The following is a 27,118-nucleotide window of genomic DNA, read 5'->3' on the forward strand; positions in this document are numbered from 1 at the left end:
AAAATGTACCCGCAATGTAGAGCAATTTAGCTTCTCTGGCCAAATTCATCTGCCACATGTTTGTAAGCCTGAAGGGAGGCCCTTGGTTCTAAAACTGAAATATTCTCCTCCCTTGAAAATGACCCGTGGCTCTAGCATTGGGGGAAATGTTTACTTTTTCTGTTCCTCGGATATCTGTGCTAACTTCCTAATTATTGATAGTATGTGTAATTAACAAGAAGACATTATATATGCAGCTATCTATGTGAATACATCTCTAGCTAGAAAGATTCAGAGAATTTTTTTAAAAAAATGAGTTTATTTCAAACATGGCTTATAAAAGTAAAGTGGATATAAAAACCCATTCAGTTAAAAAATATTATAACTAAAGCACTTCAATGAAAGCACTAACTCAATATAAATATTTATAGTCCTGCCTGATCCTTAGTCCTCAGATAGCTGTGCGATTATCTAATCATAAGTGATGTTCAGAACATAAATAGCATATATTTGTAATATAAATATTGCATTCTTAGACAGTTATTTAATGCTGTAGCATTGCATTAGAGATTGTGATCTGCATTCGCACTGATGCCTGACCCATATCAGACTGGACTCCTGTGAAGAATTCCAATGCTGCCAACTGTGTCTTGGAAAATGCCAGGCAGGACGTAATGCACACAAGCATCTGTGGCTGTCTGTCACCGACAGTGCCGTGTCCTTCCTCCGGGTCAGCTATGTAACATTACTAATCTTAGGCAGCTTTTAACCATGTTTAATTAAAGTGCAAAGGTTTAGGAATGAACTTGGGCCACTTCCCAAATATTCCCTGTGCCAGGTCTGTAACAGGTCTGGGGGTACAAATGTGTGATGAGCAAAAACAGACCTGGACTCTACTCTTTGGAGGTTATAGTGTAGCAAGGGAGATAGACATTAATCAAATAAATCATACAACTATACTGAAACATTGAAAATGGTGAGTAAGTGTATAATAAAGGTGGTAAGGTGGTTTGTCCCAGTCATGGAGGTCAGGGAAGGCAGCACGGATGTGAGGCTGAGCTGAGATACCAGGAGTTAACTACATGAAAAGGAAAGAGGATTTCCAAGAGCATGTGTAAAGGCCCTGTGGTAAGAGGAAACATGGCGCCTTCATGGAGTGGAGAGCAGGCTAGTGTGCCCAGTATATCTGGGGCCCAGGGACATGAGGGATGTGGTGTGACACAGAACCAGGGTATGCAAGGCTCTGGTTTAAGTGGGCCTTTTCCCCAAAAGTGTTATAAAGTCAGCTTTGCTTCTGAGAAAGATCTTTTGACTATTAAATATCAAATAATTTTAAGCATCCACTAAATAATGAATTAGTGGTGTGTGTTTTTTTAATGGTCCTATGGGCTGTGGTATGGAGATTCTCCATCGCTATGGTTGGTTGAGAGCATAAAGTTTCTGCCATTTGATTAGGGACAGTTGGTTGAACACATACCAGGATTTGACTACTCTGATTCTTCCTCAGGTTGCTGTTTTAGCTAAAAGCAAGAGGAATATGCTAACTTCCCAGATTATTTCTGTTCACAAAGATCAAACTTCCGATTGTTAATTAAAAGAACACCACGTAGATATGGGCTTCAAACCAAAAGTGGACATGTCCATGTACTTACACAAACAGTATGATCCCTGTGTTGGCCATGGCATAGGACAGGCCCAAGATTCCACTGCCCATGATGGCATTACTCAGGTTAAAAGAAGACATTCCAAACGAGGTGTGGCCAGGATGCTTGAAGAAAAAAGGGACACATTATAAGCAAATATCTTCCAGAGAATGAGCCAGTTTTGGATAAAAGCATGTAATTTTCAATGGAATTCAGTGCTTAGCTCCAGCAAGGATCTCAATAAAAAAAAAAAATAAAAAAAAAATACAGGTTGAGTAACACAAAGAAAGGAAAACATGTATGATTGCAGATTACATTTGGGTTATAATGATTTCTCCAAAAAACAAATAAATTTCATAAATGATTTATGTAGCCATATGGCGAACAGGAAAAACAAGCCTTTATTCCAGTAAGGGCCTGAATAAACAGAGAATGTGCTGATCAAGGCTTGGAAAATTTCAGTCACACTGTTTTCCCTCAGAGACCTGGGTAGATCAGACACCCTCGAGTCCTGTTTATTGCCTGTAAGCAGAGATTCACTTACATGTTCATCACCATAATCCGACAGCTTCTTCTTCCCCAAAAATCCATTTGTCAGGAATTTCTGACTTTCATCATCTTCATTAGTAAATTGACTGAATGAGAATATAAAAAGGGAAATAAGAAAATAAACACATCTAAGCAAATGCTCTGAATTATATATGTTTCAGGTGATTTGTGGAACTGAATAAGGGGAGAAAAAAACAGGATGCTTAAAACTTTTTTCTCTCTTCCTCCATACAAGTGTCCCTTCCAACCCAATGACTGAGCTCCAGTTAGGGGAGGGAAGGAGGAAGTTATGGAAGAAGAAATATTGGTGCTTTAGTTGGAATTTTTAAAGCCACATTTCTTCTCCTTATATTAATTATGCAATAAAAAGAATAATTAGAGCTCACTTTGTTCCCACTTAGACCTTTTCCAAAGAAAGATAAAGACCCATAATGGAGGTTTTTCAACTACTCCCACACTATAATCAAATCATTTTGTTAATTCAATAAATGCTTATTAACTGACTAGGCACTGTGGTCCTCAGCTCACTTGATGCTCAGATATACCCATGAGAGGGCTTTTTGTGCCCTGAGTCTAAGGACAAGGTGACTATGGCTCATATAAGTGAAGTCACATGCTTATACCCACCAGACCCCAAGTCCAGCACCTTCCACATGCCGTCCCAGGCAGGGGCCTGTAGCTGTTATTTTTCTCTTTTCTGTCTCTGCCTGTTTATTCATATAGCCCTCTCTAGAAAGTAGTTCAGTGGTAGCTCGATGTTGTGTATGGTTTTTGTTGTTGTGTGTGTTTGTATATTTTAGTCACTCTGAAAATAGGGTTGGGTGATTAGACAATGGATGAAACTAAGAAATCATTAAAGAAACCCAATGAATTATTAGATGAGTTGGTAGGAAAGCAGGCCATTAAAATGTCACTCTTGATAGAATACGCGATTATGGTTTACTTGTGCACAAGCTGGACGCCACACACCCCTAGCTGTGCTGGTTGGTTCCTATAGCTGCTTGCCTGGGGCTTTGAGGGTATGAACCTAGTACCAGCCAAAGGCTTGACTAATGAGTCAGTTGCCACCATTGCATATGGATGCTGCACAATATCACACAGGGTTGTTGTTGTTGTTTTTTTTTGTCATATGAAATGTTCAACTATGCATGCTTCTTCAAAGTGCCTTATAATGAAATTGCGAGTTTTAGGACATTTCTTACATATTAGAGTAAGATAAAACAACTGGAGAATATTTTATTAAAATAAACATTATAAATAAAAAAAGTGGAAAATAATTATTATGGGAGATCTATGCCAATTATCTAAACTACTAATAGAGGAATATGCAAATTATCTGAGACATCATCATGTAACGACCAATCAGAATGGGGACAGGGCCACAGTGGAGAGCTTTCAGCATGCCTACACTGGGGTCTGAAGAGCGCAGAGAAGAAGGGAGAGCAGATAGGCAGTTAGGAGAATCAGGCCAGGAGGAAACTGCAGATAGGCAGTTAGGTAGTTAGGAGGATCAGGCTGGTAGCGAAGAGCAGATAGGCAGTTAGGGCGATCAGACAAGGAGGGGAGCACAGATAGGCAGTTAGGGGGCTCAGGCCAGCAGGGAAGAGCAGTTAGGCAGTTAGGGTGACCAGGCTTGTAGGGGATGGCAGTTAGGGCCATCAGGCCAGCAGGGGAGCAATTAAGGGCATCAGGCAGACAGGCAGGGGAGTAGTTAGGAGCCAGTGGTTCGGGATTGTGAGAGGGGTCCCAGATTGGAGAGGGTGCAGCAGGCCAGGCTGAGGGACCTCCCCCCCATGCACAAATTTTGTGCACCAGACCTCTAGTATTTAATAATAGGAACTAATCCTGAAATGAACCTTGTGAGGAAGAGGGATGATGAGGTTACTTTTTGAGAATAGAGAACAATTATCACAGGTGTCGACAGAACAGCATACAAAAATCACAAAGTTCTATGTGCTTTCTAGAACCTAAGGCGTGGGTTTACAAAACCTTCAAGTGTACATCCAGGTTGGAACATTTCCTGGCATTCTCCTCCTATTTCCCATAGGAAGGGTAACTCCCTCAGATGCTGCCTTCTTCCATTTCTGTACTCCACCCCTTTGTGTGTGTGTTAGTCTGTAGTTAATATACTTGCTATGTGGAGACTGGTATATAATATTCATAATTGGAATATGAGACAATAAGATGAAAATGAGCCTAAAACGGGTGTAAGTATAAAAACAAAAGTGATTTAAACTCTGGAATACCCAGCATTGTACTTTTTACTTTAATCAATAAACTAGAATCCTTTAGTCTGTGAGTAGTTTTTAAAATTTAGAATGTGGAAGTAATTAGACTTTTCTCTAAGGCATTTGCATGCTCTTATTTTGGCATGGGATGAACTGTGCTCAAGAAACATGCCAAGATTGTACAAAATATGAGGAATGTCCCCAGTGTCTTAAATGTTTTGATACTGAACCCTGCATGTATTGAAAACACAGTGTAATGATTCCAAATAAATGTATTACGTTGAATTTATCAAAAAATTACATTTCAAACCAAATAAAAACAAACCCATTTTAAGGTGATTATAAAATTGGAAACCAATGACCCATGTTTGAATCAGAAGTGCAAAGGTAAGGCTCTGTGAGTGGTCCAGAACATGTTGTATGAAGCTTAACAAAAGTGCTCCTTCTCTTTCCATTATGGCTTTTAGAGGAGCAAATGGAATGGCTCCCAGGGGCTGTTCTGGGACAGTGTCTCTTTCAGCGTGGCCACCTCTGCAGAGCTCCTCTCTGTGTGCATCCTTCTCAGAAACAAAAGAGCCCTCAGACTTGAATCAGTTTACCAAGGGTGATGTAGTAGAGGAGAAAAAACAAGTTTGCTGAGTATCATCAATATTCTAGGCATTCATTTTATGCTCAGAAAAGTGGGTGTTTGTTGGCCATTCTGCATTTTCTACTAACACCCAAAGGAGATAAATACCTTCTCCAGTGTTAGGCAACTACTATGCAGACTCCAAAGCCCCATGCTTTATCACATTGTTTTTTCTGCTGTAGAAAATACCATCATTTACTTCTCCAAGGTCTTTCTTTTTTATTTATTATTAATAATCCTCACTCAAAAATATTTTCCCATTGATTTTTAGAGAGAGAGGAAAAAAGGAAGGGTAGGAGGGAGGGAGGGAGGAATGGGGAGGGAGAAGGAGAGAGAGAGGAGAGAGAGAGAGAGAGAGAGAGAGAGAGAGAGAGAGAGAGAGAGAAGAAAGAAGAGACTGTGAGAGAGAAATATCAATATGAGAGAGACACATCAATTGATTGCCTTTTGCACATGCCCCAACTAGGGCTGGGGATAGAAACTGCAACTAGGTTTGGCCCTTGAACTGGAATTGAATCCAAGATCCTTTGGTGTACAAGTCAACACTCTAACCACTGATCCCACTGGCCAGGGTTCCAGGGCCTTTCTAGTCCACCAACTAAACTTCACTGCATTGACTCCTTAGAGGAGTGGTTCTCAACCTTTCTAATGCCACAACCCTTTTCCTCATGTTGTGGTGACCCCCCAACCATAAAATTATTTTTGTTGCTACTTCATAACTGGAATTTTGCTACTGTTATGAATCATAATGCAAATAAATATCTGTGTTTTCCAATGGTCTTAGGCTCTACAGCCGCAGGGTCGCCTGGGGGAAGGCTTCATAGGAGACCTGCCCTTAAGCTGAATCTTGAAGGAGAGAGGAATCACTAGAGAGGAAGGGAAAGGTGGCTAGGTGATACTAAAAGAGGGCATTCCGGAGAGAAGGAGAAGAATGCACGAAGACACAAGGATCTGTGAGCGGCTCATCAAGGCGAGATAGGAGGGTCACACAGGGAGCAGGCAAGAGGGAAATAAGGAACAGATTACAAGGAGTTAACATGCCAAACAATGTATAGTCTCATCTTCATCTTATAGTTAATGGGGAGCCGTGGAGAGACTCTACCCAAGGTCGAAACATGAATCAATTTGCATTTGTAAAAGATTACTTTTGCCCTAGCTGATTTGGTTCAGTGGATAGAGCATTGTTCTCCGGACTGAAGAGTTCCAGGTTCACTTCCTGTCAAGGACACATGCCCAGGTTGTGGGCTTGATCCCAGTGGGGGGCATACAGGAGGCAGCCAATCAATGATTCTCTCTCATTGATATTTCTCTCTCTCTCTCCCTCTCCCTTCCTCTCTGAAATCATATATATACATATATATATAAATTTTAAAAGATTACTTTTGCAAGGAGGTGGAGGGCTAGTTTGAGGAGAACAAAATGTATAACAGGGAGCCCAATCAGGTGATAGACAGGTGAGAGAGGATGAGGGCCTATAGTAGGTAACAATAGAATGCATACAGAGAAGAGAGTGAATTTGAAACATTAATGAGGTGGATCCAACTGGATGTATTATTTGGGATCGGAGATGTGTGGTTTTACAACTGAGGTCTTTTGGTTGAGTTGTTGAATGACAGTGGGGCCTTTCACCAACATGGGAATTACTGGAAGAGGAGCAGGGTTTGAAAGGAATCGCAGGAGTTCCATGTTAGGCATTACAACTTTGACTTCATAAATAAGGCAGTTCAGATACATGAGTCATCTAGTCGAGATGTGTAATCGACGAGGGATATAATGATTTGGACTTCAATTAAGAAGTCTAACAGGCTAAAGATACAGCATTTAGTGGGTAAAAACCATGATAGTTATGAATGAGCTTCCTGATAGGGCACTTTTAGTGAGAAAAGAATCTTTACAGCACTCTGGAGATGGAGCAAATGTTAAAGGGTAGTCAAAGAAGAAGACTCTAAGATAGAATTGTTCAATAGGTAAAAGAAGTGTTAGGCTAATATCATTTAAGTTATTCTATATCATTAATGAGGATAAGAACAATGTAACTTCAATTCTAAATTAGCCACACAAAGGATTGACATATAAACATGGTGTAATAATCAGTACCTCAGGATGAGGGAGTTGATGTGTTAACATCAATAGCATTGTTCTCTCTCAAACAGGTAATGCATTCAATTCTTCCTGACAAACACCCTTGTTTTCCATGTCCATAAACCTGTCTGATTTTCCCATGGATCCTGATCATTTTTAACCTCATACCTGCTCATTACTGCCTTTTCCAAGTTTCCCATCTCGGAGTAGCTATCCTGAGCACTTTCTCCACTGCTGCTCTCGTCATCGCGTCCCATGTTGACATTTGTCAGTTCCACAGGATCCATTTGAGCCGTCAGTGCTTCCTTGTCAACACACGAGCTCCTTCAGTGTCAACAATATACTGTACCTCCAGCTCAAGGCTCTTCCTCTTTGAGTTGGTGTTCAGTACACTCTGTTCTGCAAATAGAACATAAAATAAATCATTATAATTTTCTTTCAATGATAAAAGAATATGAATAACCTATTTTGTGTATATTCTCTATACAAACATGAAAAGGAAATAAACTCCTGAAAACTTCACATAAATATTCACAGAAAGATTGACTTGAATTGCAGGAAGAAGGAAAATTATTAGTAAATTGCCAAGTCAGCACGTGTTTATATAGTGCTTATGTATGTGAACTTGGCAGGTGCTTTGCTAGTAACTGTGGGAAGAAATAAATAAATAAATCTTAAGATGTAGCAACAGTCTTCAAGAAGCTTTATCTATGTTTCTTTATTTTTATTGAATTTATTGGGGTGACATTGGTTAATAAGATTATATAGGTTTCAAGTGTACATTTCTACAATACATTGTATATTGCTTGTGTGTTCACCACCTAAAGTCAAGTCTCTTTCTGTCACCATTTATCCTCCCTTAACCCTCATCTACCTACAAACCTGTAGGTATTTGTAATGAGATTGCATGGCATTAAAGAAAGGAATACAAAAGTAAATTAATGACAAATGAGATCTACCAATGCAGAATCTATCAATGTCTCTACTAGGAGTAATATCCAGACATTACCATTTTAATTTGCTAATCATGCATGAAAGAATTAACACCACCAAAATGCTTGTTAACATGCAACCCAGCGTAGGATTGGGCTCAGGGAGCTACTTTCTAGGCACTTGGATCATGAAGCCAATGTTAAGAATAGAAACAAAAGGAAGCTCAAGTTTATCTTTGAATCAGCATCAGTCACCATCTACGCAAAATTAAAATATTTGAACAACAAAAATATTTAGCTTTTAGACTCCCCTCTATCTTTAATCCATGAGATTGCAGCACAAGTTATTTAACTATTTGCCCCTTAGTTTCCTCAGTTGTAACTGAAAAAGGATAGTCTGGCATTGAGTAAAAAAAAGAAAAGAAAACATGCTATGAATCCATCATGATGTTGATACAGTTTCATATGAAATTTCTGTCATTAGAATCATTCATTTCTTGTTGAACCATTATATTGGGGGAAATACTATTACTCTTGGAAGGTGTGGTTTTTGGATGTGCACTGCCGATTTGTAATGAAATCCTGAGCAGAGAAACAAACATAAAAATACTTCAGAACTCATTAAATCTATAAACCCCCTAACAAATATATGTATATATATAAGCACTTGGAAATGCTTACACAATGTGGTGTTGATGCTGCATATTTGTGAAAGGCAACTCATCTACCCAACACATATGGAAGCTCCTTGGGAGAGTGTCGTAGGCATGAGAACAATGGCATTCACACCTCAGTTAACTACAGATAGCAAAGCAATTAAAAAGGGACTTTAAATTAATATAATAAAAATAATAAAATATTCAAAATAATAAATACCATCTTTAGAATAGAAGATCAGGCTGGTTTTTAAAAGAGCCAAAAGAGAATTCTAAAAATAAAAAAATAAAAACATAGTCATTAAAATAAAGAAAACTCCACTGAAGGGAGAGTAAAGGAACTGGAAGATAGATCTCTGGAAATCACTCAAATTATATCACAAGGAGAGAAAGAAAAATATGACGTTAAGAGACATGGGGGTGGGGGTGGAAAACAAGAATAAGAAGTTTAAACACACTGTAACAGATATTCTAAATGTGAGACTAGAGAGTCACAAAATAAAAAGACACAATGGTAGAGAATTGTCTGGAACAGAGAAAAAGATGATAGTTCTTAGAGTTTAAAAATAACACATAGTACTTCAAGCAGGAGCAAAAATGAATATGTTCATTAATATGACGTAGTTCAAGACGTCATATAGAGAAACATCTTAAAAACCAAAAAGAATAGAAGTCAGAGGGTTGGAACTTTCAGCGCCACACCCTCAACCTCCTGGGTGTGGGAAGAGGCTGAAGGTCGAGTGAATCACCAGTGGCCCATGATTTGACCAATCCTGCCTAAGCAATGAAGTCTCCATAACAATCTTAAGGGATTGTTGCCAGGGTGGGACACCAGGAGAGAGTGTGGAAGCTTACACCCTTTCCCCATGCCTTGTCCTAGGCATCGATGCCATCCAGCTGATCTTGAATTCTATCTTTTTATAGTAATCCAGTAATCTAGTAAGTAAACTGTTTTCTGGAGCTTCTGTAAGCAACTCTAGCAAATAATTGATTCAATTTACAGCTGGTTTGTCAAAAGTACAGGATGCCTGGACTTGCAATATCATCTGAAGTAGGAGCAGTCTTGTGGAACTGAGCCCTTAACCTGGGGATCTGACAGTAATGCCTAGTAGATAGTGTCAGATTTGAATTGAACTGTAGGATATCCAGCTAGTATTAAAGAATTGATGAGTGTGAGGAAAACACACACACAGACACACACACACACACACACACACACACACACACACACACACTTAGTATCAGACAAAAGTATTGAGAATAGGAAAAAAAACATTATTTACTTTTAACCAGTATCCATTTTATTTTTCAACCTGCCCACTAATTATTTTTCACAATCATGTTTTTAACTTCTAATAATTTATTCCTACCCCCTTTCTCTTTTTTCATATTACCTTTGTTGTTTGTTTTCAGATGCAATTATTTTCTTAACTCTTTCTCAGAATATTGATTGGTAGTTTCCAAGGGTTCTTTTTGTCCCTTACATTATGTATTTTTTTTTCTTTCTGGAGTTAGTTATTCTGCTTGTTCATTCTCGGCTCTTCTCCTTCATGCTGCTGGTTTTCCTTACATTCTTAGTAATCCTCAGTTGTCTAGTCATATTTATGAATGGAGAGCGTACCGTTCAACCGCTGGTGCTCAGGCTGCTCTGTCTTGCAGGCGTGTCACGGATGGCTGCTCTCTTGGAGGGCCTGTCTGTGTGGAGTGCCCTTCGTGGAGCCCAGGCCCAGACACAGCTGGCCCTCTGGGAGAGAGAGGTTCCTCCGGGAGCAAAATGCTGTGACGTGTTTTCCTCTTGGTGGAGCTTCCAGTCCGCTTGTTACCCATCTTTGTCTGCTGCGGTGGCCCTTAGACCTATTCTAGAGTCCATCTTCAGATTTTCTTTACAACCAGCCTTATCCCATGGGCAAAAGCGGCAGCCCCAAACTGACCAAGATGTCCAAACAGAGCTTGCTTGGTGAATACTGGTCAGTGGGGAATACTGTGATCCAATCCTCCTCTTTGTATATATTGACTTAACTTGAACTGTTACCAGGCTCCCACGGTCCCTCACACTCCATACAGTGGTTTACCCTGGCCTTTTCTTTCACAGATTTCATAGATTTCCCAGCTCTTCTGGTTCAGAGGAAGTCTTCAGATTTTCTGTTCGTGAATAACACTGCTGTTATTTTTCAGAGCTTTTGTTTTGTTTTGCTTTTCTTTTTAAAAGTCTCATTTTTTTTTTTGAAGTTTCACTGCTTGAATTCCTCAAGGCTAGGTCCTGAGACCCCCTTCTTCCAATCCACTCCTAAGATTCCATACACAAAGGATTCCTCAAGGTCATCTTCCACCCAGGCCGCTACTCTTGTCTCTAGGTTAAGGTGACCAGACGTTCTTTCCAAAAATCGGGACTGTTTTAAAACACCGCTGGACGCGGGACAAATTGTTAAAAATCGGGACGTCTGGTCTCCTTACACTAGGTGCATGTGTCCTGGGGCCTAACTGATGTATACACTTTAGTATCTCAAAGGTAGTTTAAACTCAGTGGGTCCAAAATCTAACTGGTGCCAGTTTCTTCCTCTTCCAATGTTCCCTATCCAAAGAATGTTGTCACCCCTTATCCAGCAGCCTGCTATTATAATGTTTTCTTTCACAAAGTCTGTTTGACTTAACAAATAACTAAAGTATTTCTTAAATTAGTCTGCTTGCATTTCTTCCAATATCACTCTTGGCCAGTACTATTTTTGTCCTTATTCCCATTTTACAGCTGAGGTAATGGAGGCACAGAGAGATTAAGTAGCCTGCATGCTCTGCCACCTCTGGACTACTTGCTATCTCTGTGACAGAGAACTCAAGCCCACATCGGGGATAGAAACACTGGTTTTGATGATAAATAAAGTGGGTATAAACCCTGGCCAAATTAGCTAACTTCTTACTTGTGTCTTCCCACGTGTAAAATGAGGAAAATATCATTTACCGTGAAGCAGTACCCTGAGGGATTAAATTATACAATGCATGTCAAAGCTTGGTATGTAGTGGGCCCTTAATAAATGTAAATCCCCTTTCCCTCTTCCAATAATCAGTATTTTATACCCATATCTACACATGCATAGAACTATACCTTAGGCAATTACAAAAGGGAACTTTATAGTTCTCAGAACTCTCACAAACATTGTAAGAAAGGTAGGTACCCTTCACAAATAAGAGAATTGAGACCTAAATTTAAAGCTACTTTACCATATATAAAATACTTATTCCACTCTCTTTTGAGGTGATATAACATGATGTTATGCCCCTGGTAGTTTAAGACCTGGGCCCCTCATCCTAATTTTGGCCCCAGTCAAGAGATATCTTCTCACAAAAGTTGGAACACTTTTTCAGAGCTCACATATTTAGCTATGAAGATTCTATTACTGATCTATTTTAAGGGAACAACAGCTAAGAGCAAAATTTAAAAAAAAAATGAACATTAGGAGAAACGAGATATTCTGAACCATTTGCCTGCAGCACAAAGTACATGCTTTGAAGCATTTACACTACATCAGTGTTTTTCAACCTTTTTTGGGCAAAGGCACACTTGTTTCATGAAAAAAATCACGAGGCACACCACCATTTGAAAATGTTAAAAAATTTAACTCTGTGCCTATATTGACTATATATAAAGTAATTCTCTTGAATAGGAATCAAATAAACACAAAGAAAGTATTTTATAATTACTTTATTATGAAATATTAAGTAAACAAAATAGTGAAAAATTATAAAATTCTTGTCTTGTCTGCACCTACGGCACACCAGGCAACATCTCGCGGCACACTAGTGTGCCGCGGAACAGCGGTTGAAAAACGCTGCACTACATCATGATGGCTAAAATTTACTTTCATGATTAATTACACTATTCTAATTCAATGGAGAAGTATTTTACAGGTGGCATTTATTTATTCATTCAGCAAATATTGAGAATGAAACACGAGCCAGAAACTGGAATTTCCCATTCCACCTCAGGACCTTTTAACATTCTGTTCCCTCTGCCTGGGATGCTCTTCTGAACCCAGGTTTCTCCAAAAGTTAATGAAAAGAACCTGAACATCTCTAAATGCCACGTGGTCACAGAGGCCCCGCATTGAAACTAACGCCCCTGTTACACATTCTTATAGCATGTTCTCCTCTGCCTCAGAGCACTTGTCACACTTCGCACTTACATTTTTAGTTGTGCTTGTTTAATAAATAACTGTCTCTTCCTCTAGGCAGAAAGCTTTGTGAAGGTGGAAACCATGTCCAGTTTGTAGACTCTACATGTTCCCAATATCTAGCACGTTGCCTGGTGTTATATTCTACTAAGATCAATGCACCTTTACATGGTTTCCTTTGTAGATACAAGTGTGCATGGGTTAACATTTCAAAGCGATATGGAAAAGTTTTCCTCTAGTTACCAGAAGAATAGCTTTGTTGCACAATGAATGTTCAAAATTATTCTAAGAGAAAAATCAAATTTGATTTGGTGGAGCTTTGTGTAGTCTAGTCTTTCTTTCTGATGAAGTTGTTATTCTGAGATACAGAGATGTTTTGCAGAAACAGATTAGATAATCCAGTGCAGAATTATTGCTTCAGTTCACTCATTCACGGAGATGCAAAATCAAAACTTCAAAAAAAAGTATTTAGAATATTATCAGCATTAGAAGGTCTTGTTTCATGACATTTATTAAGAGATGTCTATATATCCCAACTAACTGATTCCTTATATTCAAGGTTTTGTTTTTTAAACACTATATTGTCCTGCTCTTTGAAAAGGTACTTAAGAAACTCAGTATAGAAGATTCTCAAAAAAGCAAATTTCTCATGTTTTTACTTATGTTGCTCAAAGAAGAACATCAACAATTTGGAAGCAAGCCTGTCCTTGAGTCAAGAGACAAAAGTTATGACCTTCCCTAGTTACTGCAAACATTTATTTTGCCTGATAAGTGAGAGTGAGAAGGGAGCTAATGTGGCCAGAGCATTTCCCACCATCCCTAGCTGTTCTGTCTTTCATGCCAACCAGCTCTGACGAATCTACCCTGAAATCTAGATTAAGGTAGCAGACAGCCTCACATGCCATGTACCCTTTGGCTGAGCAAACAGGGTGTAGCTAGTCATGCAACGTCTAAAAGCCAGCTATGTTGGATCCAAGGACCTGACTTAAATCCACATACAAAATGTATCTGAGATCTATGAACATAGCTTTGGCAATGAAATCAACCTAATATCCTTTTTTTTATTTTATTAAATTCTCTTAACCTCCCAAACAATACTGTTAGTCTCTGACATGATTTATCACAGAAATTAGCTTCCAGAGAAGCATTCACTACAGTCAGTCTGAGTTACATCTTAGAAAAGAAACGACGGCCAGTAACAGCAGAACTGTGTTCACTTGACTGCTCCCTATTGCTGGTGCTAATATTATAGCATTTTCATTCCTTTCCTCTACTTAGACACAGCTCAGAAACGATATCTAGGGAGAACTAGAAAAGTTAAAATAACCCCATATTGAGGTCTTTTTGCTAAGAATATTACATGCTTGCTAATATAAGATTTAAAGCAACCATTTGAAGAGGTATAAAGGACTGTTTATAAAATCTTAATATGTTGTTTTGCTTACAAACTTTCTAGATCTGTTCTTTAGAAACATGGATTCTTTAGTCATCCTAAACATGAAGAACCATCTTAAATTCCTGCTTAATTATAGTTCCTATTTCCCCAAACAGTAGTTTCCATAAATTTACAGGGATATGTAGCATATGTATTAACATAGTAAACAAACTCTATACATGCTAATGCATGATATTCAATTACTTATAATGAATTGTGGGTACAGTAAATTCCAAAATGTTCATTCTACATAATTGATAGTGAGCCACCCCTGGAGGTAGTTTTTCTTTATGAAAATAAATTAAATAACATGGTTAAAGAAAACTCAAGAGTTTAGCCACAATGTTATACACTGAATGGCCAGATTATTATGATCTCTGAATGTATAATAATCTGGCCACTCAGTATATATCCTCTATAATAAAAGGCTAATATGCAAATTTTCCCCTCGACCAGGAGTTTGACCAGCAGGCAGGCCATCCAACTGCCCATGTGCCCTCCCCATGGCTAGGCTGGCCAGACACCACCCATGCATGAATTCATGCACTGGACCTCTAAAATAAATAAATAAATAAATAAATATTGCACAAACACACACTGAGTGGCCAGATTATTATGTGTTCAGAGATAATAATAATCTGGCCACTCAGTGTAAGTATCAATACTTAAACATTGAAGTGTTTATACTTCTTAAAAATATAAATAGAAAGACTTGCAAGAAAAAACCCCAAAACATTATCTAAATATAAATCTGAATGAGCAGAAGAGGTTGACCTGTAAAATAAATGCCAATCTTTTCTAGAATACACACCTAAATTTCTTTACTTTGTCAAAAAATAAAATTTTCAACCAACTGTCCATGAATATGATGTAGGTCATAAGTCAAATTAAATTTTCACTGAGTTACAAAGCACTGTTCATTTTATCATCTGGGCATTTAATAAAAGTCATCACCATAGGCCCTATAAGATGCCCCAAATGCAAAGATACCCACATCCTCTGAGAATTCTCCCCCTGTCTAATTAATAAATGAGAGTATAGCTCTATTTTTAGATAATTGATTTCAGTCCTTCACAATCTAAAGCTGTGCTTCTATTCTATTCAATTTACCCATTTCTTCCAGTAAATAGCTCTAAAAATACTATATAAAATGGTCACACAAGAAGATAAGGTAAGACACACTCTTTTTCACTTAACAGTGACACCAGTCCAAGTCCTGACTTAGCCTTTCCCACCTGCTGCATGCAATGTCCTTTCTTTGTTACTCTTTTTGTTTTCAAGATAAAATCTTCAATGGTATAAGTTGAGAATATATTTTTAAAATTTTATATTTTTGCCTAAGGCAAATTGTGTTAACTCTTCACTTTATTCAGTGATTAACCAAAAGATCTAAACCTTTCTACCACTGGGTTTGGGCTGTTTTCCTTTCCTATTATCAACTGTCCGGATTTTATGCTCAAACTGAAAATTATCTGTACAAGAAGGCTGCAGTCACAATCTGAGTAAATAATTCCAATGTCTGACATTATATTAAGTGGGCCCTTTTTTTATATATTGAGAAAAAAAGTGACCCAAACAGTATCTTTAAACTTTTAAGTTTGTAGTAAACAATAAACACTATAAAAAGAAGAAAGGAAGCATTATTTTAACACTGCATATATTCATGTAAAAACAGCTTTACCTTAATTATTCATCCAGTCCTGGGCAGTCTTTCCAGAATTGTTTGGAATGCAGAACCCTGAAACAGAGTTGACTTATATGAACCTTTGGGCATCTAGACAATGATTTAAAAACCAGTGGGCGTAAAGGAGACAAGCCAATCACCACCACCACGTTGCCCCAACACCTCCCTCTGTCCAACTTGCGTCAGTTCTTTAAAAAAAAAAAAAAAAAGAAGAAGAAAAAAAGAAAGAAAAGCTAAATCCGTTTACTGTTTTTCATTTGGATTAAAGACTAGTTTTACCAATTTCTATTTGTTTTTAGAATTTTGGCTTTTATTCAACAAAATACCCATTTACTGAAAGTTCTACCTTGATCATTGTCATTCTGTATCAAGATTCTGTAATCTGGTTGAGTGATAAATCTAGAAATGTTAATTTTTCCAAAGGTTTATGAACTGAAGTCAAAATAAAACAATACACTACAGTTAGACTGTTAAATGAAATATTATAGCCTGAATACATAAAAAATTAATTACACAGCAGAAGAATGGTTTTCTTTTGAATTGTTGACTTATTTAGAGAAAATGTAATAGAATGACAGACACTTCCAAATGGCACAAGTTACTCAAGGTGCCCTGAGGTTGGAAATAAGCCCTCTCATTGCTGCTACCATTCCAAAGGAAGTGTGCTGAGTAAGCAAAACTTTACTTGGAGTTTTTAAAGAATTTTTAAACAGACATTTAAAAAAAACAAACAACAACTTAGTTTTCCACCTATCAGAGAAAGAATTAAAATATGTTGGCAAATAATTTGTTCTGTTACTAGAGGCCCAGTGCATGAAATTAGTGCACTTGGGGGGAGGGGAGGGTCCCTCAGCCCAGCCTGTACTGTCTCACAGTCCGGGAGCCTTCAGGGAATGTCCAACTGATGGCTTGGGCCCACAGGGAATGGGCCTAAGCTGTCAGTCAGACATTCTTAGTGTTGCCACGGAAGCGGGAGAGGCTCCCGCTGCTGTGCTCACTAGGATAGCTGGCTTTTCAAACTATAACCATTAATGTTAGTAGAATTGCACAATATTCCCAAGACTCAAAAATAGTCCCCAGGGGCTGAGGCCATCCACAAAGCTTTCAGGGAGCCCATGTACCTTGAAGAGGGCCTTAAAGTCCAGGTGAAATTCCAATTGATAGAGAGGAAAGGGAGAGGCATCCTGGATGAAAAATGCAGACAGGCTAAAAAGATATTCTGGCAGCAAAGAGAACCAGTCTGGCTGCAGTGCAGATTTTCTGGACCAAAGCAGAACCAAATGGAATCATCCAGACCATAAAAGGTATTAAGTCTAGGAAACCCAGATTTTTAGTGATGAGGATCTCTTGAAAGCTTCTAAAGGAAATCAGGGAAGGAATACAAGTGGGATGATGGGGTTGAGACAGAGGCTGAGACTGATAGATGGCCTTGGCAATGTTTGCCCGTCTGAGAATGATGGCCGAGGAAAAGGCACGTGGAAAGAATTTTAATTAGGCTCAAAGGTAGTTTGATTCTTTCTTGTAGTACTGTTTCTGTTTATCACTTTCACTAGCTATCCTAGTACATGCTATGAAAACTTTTATGTAACCATTCAATAAGAAACAGAAACTTCCAATAAAACCTTCATTTTTATTGATATAGAGAAAGAGAATATATGGTATGATTCATGCACTTCAGCACCCCTTTCCTCTGTCTCTGGTTGTCATTTTCATGTAGTCCAGAGAAGGTTCTAGAATGTAGATTCCAATATACTATCTATTGAATGTACAAAATTGTTTGCTCTAACTAACAAAGTGATTCAGATCATACCTATGCCCATATTTAAAAATTACTGATCATCTTGTTTAAAATTTCTACCTTCAATGATGTCCTCGAAGAGAACGTGCCAGCTGGACCAAGTCAAAATGAGTCAACAATTAAAAGTCCCTTAGCCAGACCATCATGGCATTTTGCAATGACACAGGGAAAGATAACCTCTTGTTCTAATCGCGACTGTACCCAAATTTCTAATTTTAGTCACAGAACAAAATAATACTTGGAAACAGAATCTAGTTATAGCCAAATTAGAAGAAAATAGGTAGAAATAATGATAACTAAGAAACCAAATTCCCTAATTTTTAAAAAATTTCATATCCCCTTTGTACCTGCATTCACTTGCTTATTTTATTTTTTTTTCCTTCTCCCACTTCAAATACCCTGTAGGTCACCTTCCTTTTTTCTCCTTTCTGTTTCTTTTTAACCTTTCTATACTCCCCTGTTTTATTATGCCTCACTAGAGGCCTGGTGCACAAAATTCATGCACCGGGGAGGAGGGTGTCCCTTAGCACAGCCTGCACCCTATCCAAACTGGGACCCCTCAAGGGATGTCCAACTGCCCGTTTAGGCCTGATCCTACTGGATATCCCTCTCACAATTCTAGACTCCTGGCTCCCAACTGCTTGTCTGCCTGCCTTCCTGATTGCCCCTAACCACTCCCCTGCCAGCCTGATCAATGCCTAACTGCTCCCCTGCCAGCCTGTTTGCCCCCAACTTCTCTCCTCTGTCGGCCTGGTCAACCCCAACTGCCCTCCCCTGAAGGCTTGGTCAGCCCCCGCAACTGTCCACCCCTCTTTCCCTCCCACTCTTTCTAAAAATCAATTTGGGGGGGGGGGGGGGGAAGATCCAAAACAGGATTACTAAGTTGTAGTACATTTTCAATGTTCCTATTTAACAAAACAACACCTTAACACACTTATACTACAAATGATGATACCTTCAAAAATTCTAAACTTGGGACCTTCCTGAATATGAGGCCCCTGTCCAGGCCCCTTGGGAGAGGCCTTGCTTTTCAGTTCTGAAAACTTCCCTATGAGAAATGTGATGACCCAGGTGCGCTGAGGACATTGCAAAGTGAATGGCATCCCCTCTCTTTAGCCCAGCCTACCCCACCTTTACAGTTATACAATGGTGCATTTGGGAAATGTTTGAATAGTCAATTGCTACGTTGCAAAATTAGCAAACAAGTTTGGTGAGGGTTGACAAACTTACTGACTTTGCCACAGACCTAAATAGAAAATTCCTTTTAGCCTCAGCTGACAAACAAAACAGCTCATGTTGTTGATGATCCTAGCTCTCTGCCTTTCCCTTTTCAAGCAACTCAGATCCTTCTGGTCAATTCCATTTCTTGATCCCACAACGAAAGGATGGAGAGGAAAGAGTGTCACAAGTTCATTCCCAGCATCTGCCTAAGCAGATAGACCCTGGTGAAGAAGGAAAACAAGGTCTGTAAGCCTCAAGGCTGAAGTAATGTACTAATTCTAGATGTTAAATTAGAGCTTTTAGAAGCTTGCTTTAAAGAATGATTCCTACCATTTAAAATGCCTGCTTGAGAAAATGCCACCACTAAGAGATATATAACTATACTGATAACTATAACAAAACTTCCTAAACAACTAAATCATCTTGTTAAGTTCTTCATATAAAATGCTATATGAATGCAGTGCTAGGTTGATGTAACTGCCTTGCTAATTCATAATAGCAATGGATGATTTTTTTTAAAAATTGGACACAGCACATTCATTTCCATCGCTCTCTTTCATGTTGCTACCCATCCCTTTCCTTTAAAACAAATTCCCTAACAGAATGGTGTCATTGCATTTTGATTTTGTAGGTTCATCGGTGATTGTACTTTGTAAACCTGCCATCTTGCTTAAATTCGGACCCCTGACAGTGTCTTGAGCTGTGACCTGCTAGGCTGAGTGGCTAGACTGGGATGAGACAGGGCACAAGCGAGGGAAAAGAGCACTCAGCAGGCTCTGTAATGGGGAGGCTCTCCTAGGAGGTGATAGCACAGGCCTATGCGGGAAAGAAGCAGTGTCACTGATAAGGGATGGTATGCTAGGCTGGCATTTTCAGCATCCTACTCAGAATGTTGAAATAAGGAATGCATGTCAACCATAAAGTGATCTTCAAAGGAATTTGAGCAGAATATATAGAATATATATTAGAGATTAACATTTCTTAATGGACTTTTTGGTGACTGTGAAGAAGGATTTCCTGAGTCAGGTCTCCTAACAAAGAGGCAGGTTTCCACCTGGCGTGCTTGCCTCTCCTGCTGGTCTGTAAGTGGTTCCAGGGCTGGGCCCTGCTGTGGGCGGAGCTCCAGGGCACTTTGCTACAAGGGTCAGCAGTGCCCAGCATGGCAAGGTTAACGGAGCTTGTCGTTGTCTATGGGTTGCACGAGTTGGGAAGTTTAATTCCTGGAGGGCTGTAAAGTTGGTAGTATATTCTTTCTGTAAATATAAAAAAGCTGACTCAGAAAAAGTAAATGTCTTGACCTCATTCAGGAGGACCATGGCAGAGGGGGACATCCGGGCAGATGGTATATTTAGTAGGACAGGGATGGATCCAAGCATTCCAGACAGCCAGTTTAGATCAGTGGTGAACAATATCTTTTGTCTGTTTACCTTGATTAGCATTAGGCCATGCCTGGTTCATAAGCAGGTACTTTATAAACATTGAATAAACGAAAGTCTTTATTAAAGGCACCGATTCAATCTGTACCTCCAAAACAATTCTTCAGAACTTATTTAAGGGTTTCAATAAGAAATATTCTAGTAAGTATCCCAATTGGTGGATTCGGCCTTGTATGAATGCGGTAGTCCCTCCTTATGCTCAGAGCCCACTGTGAGTTGATAGTGTGAAAGTTCCTGCTACATGCACGGAGCCATTAGTCCCTGTACAGAGACCTGCCTTCTCAGAATTCTAAGCAGTAATTACCAATTATGTGTTCAAAAAATATTCAACGACTAATAGAAGCATGGCAACGTTATAATTATAGTAAGGTTTTAAAAGCAAAATACAAAATCTAATAGTAAAATTATGCTCCTTTTTAAATTATGCATATGATATATAAAAGCATTTGCAAAGGGAAAAAAATTGACTGAAAGAACACATACCAAAACATAAATAGTGGTTATTTCCAGATTGTGAAAATGTGGATCTTTTTTTTCATCTTTATTTGTCAACTAACCTTTAAAAAGTATGAATTGCTTTTACTCCAAAAAAACAATATGTGTTGTTTTTTTTAAAAATCAACAAAACCAAAGAGTTCTCCCTTAGGTTTTATAACAATTGTTAATCAATCCCAGACATGAGCCACTAGCTAAATCCCCATTTTTAATGCGAATGTTTCACATGCTTGACCAGCAACAGCCAACTCTCTAAAATCATCTTCAATTCTGAGTGGGCATTTATGTTATTTAGAACCTACATAAAATTATATATGTCCAATTTGTTCTGGAAGATGGACTGTTTTTTCCATCAGCAAGAGGTACTCTAATCGATCTCAAAATATTACTAAGAAAAGTGGAGATTTTAAAATATATTTGGAGCCTCACTATTGTTCATACTGCTGTGAGATCATCAATTTTTATTATAGCATAAGGAATAATCCTCATTTATTCATTCAATACGTATGTGTCAAGCTTTACCGGAGGGACTAAAGCAAAAGAGACAATAAAACAAATAAGATACAGTCTCTGCTCTTAAGAATCTCTGGTCTCTCATTCTGCTGTAGTGTGGTGGGCGAAATGCCTGGAGTGTGGCACCCAAGTCAGAGTGAACAGGGCAGAGAAGACTGATCAGGAAGGTGATAGCTGGGCTCTGATTAAAGGAATACACAGAGCTGGCCAGGAGCAAAGGGGTGGGGAGCAGATCACATGTTAGAGGGGCAGCGTGAGCAAAGGCAAGGAGGAAGGGAGCCGCTCCTGGCCACCTGGTGTCCCCAGAATGCTGAGAAATGCGGTGTGAGAGGTCACTGGCGGGATCACAGGGTGGGTGGGTGCCATGTCCTGTCTTTGTTCTGTCAGTTCAAATCAGTTTAGAAAAAAGGCCAGGCGAGGGTGCCACATAGAGCTCCATATTTCAGATAGGTAAAGGAATGTGCTTGTTTGTTAACCACTGTGATAATAAAGAGTAACACAAACTAAAAATTAGCAAGAGGCAATTCTTGCCTGCATCGAGTCCATGGAGAGAATATCTACCTGGTATATGGGCTGGGTCTCTACTTTGTGCTTGGACCATTAGAATTGTTGTATTATGGTTTAGCTATGGGCAGAAAAGTTCAGGTCATGAGGTATTTTGCTTCAAATAATGTAAAATATATGAAGGGGAGCTAAGTACAAAATTTTAAAAAATTGAATTTTTAACTACAAAAATCTTGGCTCTTTCTCTAGTCCTTTCTAGATATTTGAAGGCTATTTTTAAGTTAAATTTTAAGGTTCAACATAGTTAAACTTTTCTTTATGATTTAAAATACATCTAAATAAAGATTGATGCCTAAATAAATAAATCATGAGTAATTTACTGAATAGTATTAATGTCTTAATTTGCAAACATTTATAGTCTCTAATTCTTTTTTATAGTGTCTAATGTAGTCTAATTCACAATTGAAAAAATGGTATGTGCTTTTTAATGATGTATGATTTTATGTGTGCATAAGACAATCTTATTGGTGCATATAATTTTGCTTATGCCCTCACCTACAGTTTAAAAGGCTGATGGCATGTCTTTTGAAGCTTGCTTAAGATTTTTAACATTAGCTTTTTCAGAGGAAACCTGAGAGCTCACTTTTTCATATTGAAAGTGTCTCTGTTTATCCCTTCTAACCGATATCTTTCAACACCCAAACGTTCTACTTGGCTGACCAGGGTCTTCCTCCTTTGTTATGCCAACACTTAGCAGTAGCTTTCCATTCCACAGATTTGAGTTCAAGTTCTAACTCCATCACTCACTAGCTATGGGACTATCAACAATGTGGTAAATTCTCTGGGCCTTCATACTCTCATTTATAGAGTATATAATTCCTGGGTTAAAACAGAACCACTGGGAGAAAGAAATGAAATTCACTCTTTCATTTATTGAGCATCTACTATGTGTCAAAAATACATTTATACACATTATAGATCAAACTGGAAAAATAGTCATTTCTGTATTCATGTGGGGCTTCTTTTGCCACTGTTTGGACTACAAAACTTAGAAATGTAATTAGGTGATAGCTATACTTAAAAGAGGTAAAAGAAACAGCAAAGTGGTTGTCCAATAGAGGTATGTTGGACATACAACTCTGATAATGCTGTCATAAAATTCTGATTCTAAATATTTCTTCATCAATATTTTTACCAAAGTTAAAAGGTGAACAATGGACTGAAATGTCTATAGGTGTTTTTTTTTTCTTTCCCTTTCCGGTTTTAATCAGTTAATTAAGCAAGTAATCACCATAAGTAATTGCTGAGCATTTATTGTGTCTGGTATGATGGTCACCAGTGATTCCGTGTCTTCAGGCTTTCCTTCTACTTGGAGACATCTGCCTTTGTTTTTTCTGACTGGCCATAAACTTTAGAATAACTGGGGAGCTATATAGTTGATTTGACACACAAAAGAGTTCTGTCCACATCTACATATATATTACATAGTATTTGCTACATATATGAAGAGAGAGATCTGCATACCTGTATTGATGTCTACATCTACATCAATTAGGAGTCATAGTGGTGATTTTTCCTATTCAAAGAAGCTCAACTTTTATCTGTTGGTTCATATTCTATGTTCCTATAAGTACAGTTTTGTTTTCTTACTGTGACTCCAAATTCCTCTTATCAAATACGGGGCTGCCCCATGAAATGGAGAGCGCACTGGAGTTCAAGCTCAAGAGTACAGATGTGATTCTCATCTTGCTGCCTACTCTCTGAGAGGATTAAACAGGCAGGATTAATCCCTCCCTCCCTTGAGCTGCACACTTTGCTATTGTGCTACGTGCTGAACTAACATATTTGCCAATAGGTCTGCCTTCTAGACTTGGAAGTCCTCAGGAGCAGGCATCGTGTCTTGTTCTGTATAGCACAGGGCCAACTAGTATAGATTCTGGAGCTCACATGACTAGACTTAACTCTGATTCCCATCACTTATTATTGTCTGGCTTCAGGCAAGTTGTTTGCCATCTCCACACCTCAGTGTCCTCCTCATCAGTAAAAAGAAGATAATAACAGTGCCTCCCTCATACTGCTATTATGAGGACTAACTACATTAATATTTGTAGAGCATTTAGAAGAGTGTCTGGCACACTGTAAACATTATATATTTATTGTACGTGTGTATTTAAAGAATTGTCTCCAAACCCTAATTATGGTTCTGATGTAGTAAGTCTTTTTTAAGTAAAACCATATAAATATTCTGGAATTCAGTTTTCTCTTTAAAATTGGGTCTAAGAAAAACCATGGTACAAAGTTACTGTGCGGGTTAGAGGAGGCCATGGATATTTACGCATTGTAAACATAAAAGGTATTCTCATTACTGTTCATTCTTAAGGGCATTATGACATTAGCAAAATTGATCCTAGAACTAAATTTGTTTCAAAGCTTTTTGCTTCAGAGGAGTATTGCCACTGTTCAACGGACCATTATTTCATGTGTTACACTATTGATTAGTGCTGCAGAAAGGCTAGAAAAACGACAGATTTTGACCCTGACCCATGGAATCTCAGAAAACAACCACGTAATAAAGACATGGTTTGCAATGTGTTTGTTTAACGTTACCCAAACTGTGAAGCTGGACAGCACCATGGTGCATATTTACCCCTGAACTTGTCCTCAGAGCCAGTGTTTACACATGAAAATGTGCTGGCAGATTTGGGGGGATTTGGTTAGGCTTTCTATGGTTCTTTTTCTTCTCAGTCAGATTGGCAAACACGAAGACCCAAAGATGTACCAAGGCACATTTTCCAAATGCCGAAGTAAGTGACCTACATTTTGCTTACATTCTAGGATTTTGGATTGCTGGGCATTTTAGTACTCGTTTCCAAGTTGGCCAGCCACATAATTTTGATCTAATCATAGTTTATTCAAGTGTAAAATCTTTTGAATCATCCATGGATTAGTGCATGGACAAACTGGAAATAGGAATGGATGACTGGCTCTCTTGGGGGCAGCTTGCTGATCATATAGGACTCTGTAATTGATGGGTGTCTTCCATCTTTCCATCTCTTAGATATAAGGAAGTCTCATGAGCATGCATACATGCTACTTCTCATTAATGTGAGGTTAACCTGGATAACACTGCTTAGAACTGGAGTTGACATCTGACAGCCTGTAGTGTTAAATCTTTGTTAGGTCCAGCCAATTCATCCTCTAAAATTTAGAAATGAGGAGACATGTGTGCAGGTGTTTTCAAATAGGAAGCTTTATAAAAATTAAAAATAACATTTCTTAAAAACCTTTAGTGTTCTTATAAAATGTTCTTTGAGAACTATAGCAGTTTATTTACCTATGAGGTGGTATGGGTAAAAATGGGGATAAATATAATGCTGATGGAAATTGGTGATGTCCACTCTGGTATGTTACATCATTTTCATCTCTTCCCCTTTCAAACAGTTGGTCTTGTAGTTGCTGACATACTGAATTGTCCTTTCATGAGTGTAAATATACTGACATAAATAAGTGCCTATTTTCCTCCTGAAAGAATAATATTGAAGTACATTTGTTACAGAGGTGCAGATGTCTCTAGGCTTAGTACCTATCTAGAGTACTAAGATTCATGGTCTCAACAATCCAGCTTCATTTGTAAAAGGCAAATTTAGTTTTAAAAAGTCAGTAACACTATTTGGTGGAAGGATAATAATAACTAGTCTGTAGAATTATTCAGTTGTCTAACGTGTAGTCATTTAGACTACTTTTCCTGGGGCAATCGTTAAGTAAACAAGATTTTTATTACTCCCATACAATCCACAGAAGCAAGAACTGCAATATGAAATAGAGAAAATGAGCTTCAGTGTGATCTTGAAACACCTCCTAAGACTTTGCTCCATGTTATCTGGTCATAGTTTGATCACAGGAAACATTATTTAAATATTTCTTTATTAGTCAGCATTACTTATTTTTATCACACTAATAAAAGGATTTAGAAATATGCGGCCAAAAGATGAGATACATCTTTAGATGTCCTCTCAACAGAGAAATCTCCTTAGGATTACCTCAGTAAACTAAATCACCCCAGCTATAGTGAAAAATCTGAGGCTCTGTTTATTCTTTTTTCCCTAGGACTTCAGCAAATAAAAGTGCTCCTGTGTATTATCACAATATTTAGATATACCCATGAGAAATATTAAGGCATATATTTATTTATTTTCAATGTGCAGAAATAGATGAGGTCACATGACTGTGGCACATGAGTTTTCTAAAATGTTAAAAAAAAAAAAAAAAACAACACAAAACTTTGCATGATCTAATCACACTTAGGTATTCTATGTTGTTACCGCTGAAATTATTTGAGAACAATTGACACAGATGTGCATGAGATAGTATGCCTGTATTGAGTACTATTGGGTGGGGTCGGGGGATAACTTTTCAAGAATTTTAAGTAGTTAGAAGGTATCTATCTCACTCTCTATATGTGGCTCTATGAATCTTGAGTAGATTGATAAATTAAGGCCTATTTTTATTTTTTATTCTATTATTCTTTTCTTCCTCTCTGTCTCCCTTCCCTTCCATTCCTTCCTATTTTCTTAATTTTGCACAGAAAAGTACCATATTAAAGAAGGAAAGTGTATTCCTTATTTCCTTTTTTACAAGTCAGGTAATACATGTGAAGAGCTTACAACACGGCCTGGGATATAGTAAGAACTAAGTGATATTAATTGCTGTTCTTGGTTGTATGTATATTTTTAAATCAGTGAACACATAAAATAGCTTAGGTACTTAACATTTTTATGAGAACCTACTCTTAAACAGTCTGTTATTTTTGTTCAGAAGAATAATTATCATATATTAACTAAACCACAATTCAAAAATTTTGTTCTGCATTCTTGGCTGAAAACTAGATGACAAATTTAATTCCTAGGCAAACATTCCAGGAATGGTTCCAAAACTTCTGTTATTTTCAATATTCACAGATTCCCAGGAGATATGGCTTCCTTTAGTGGGCCCCTTAAAATATTCATCCACAAAGACATTAGCATTCATTGCCTTGTGTTAACTTGTTATGAAGTTATCATTCCATGCATATGAAATCCTGAAAATATACATATTTATAGCAGAAATAATGACATAGTCTTGATATCTCCAGTGCTACCTCAGTCTGATGCAATATCTGTTGATTCTGGT

The 27,118-nt window shown here is 38.2% G+C and overlaps 1 protein-coding gene across 2 annotated transcripts in view; it reads right to left on the reverse strand.

The window, feature by feature from the left end:
- Positions 1-27,118, reverse strand: part of SLC38A4 (solute carrier family 38 member 4) — a 58,898-nt gene that overhangs the window by 23,024 nt on the left and 8,756 nt on the right. The window contains exons 2-5 of one of the 2 annotated variants that reach the window (XM_036456262.2): positions 15,980-16,036; positions 7,278-7,508; positions 2,167-2,257; positions 1,632-1,747 (exon numbers count right to left, since the gene is read on the reverse strand). In XM_036456262.2, the coding sequence (XP_036312155.1) occupies positions 1,632-1,747; positions 2,167-2,257; positions 7,278-7,396 (326 nt within the window). In that variant the 5' untranslated portion in view covers positions 7,397-7,508; positions 15,980-16,036. The remainder of the gene's footprint in view (positions 1-1,631; positions 1,748-2,166; positions 2,258-7,277; positions 7,509-15,979; positions 16,037-27,118) is intronic. The other variant, XM_036456263.2, reaches the window with a different exon arrangement.

The sequence above is a fragment of the Pipistrellus kuhlii genome, unplaced genomic scaffold, assembly GCF_014108245.1.
Source record: "Pipistrellus kuhlii isolate mPipKuh1 unplaced genomic scaffold, mPipKuh1.p scaffold_m20_p_3, whole genome shotgun sequence".
Classification (NCBI taxonomy): domain Eukaryota; kingdom Metazoa; phylum Chordata; class Mammalia; order Chiroptera; family Vespertilionidae; genus Pipistrellus; species Pipistrellus kuhlii.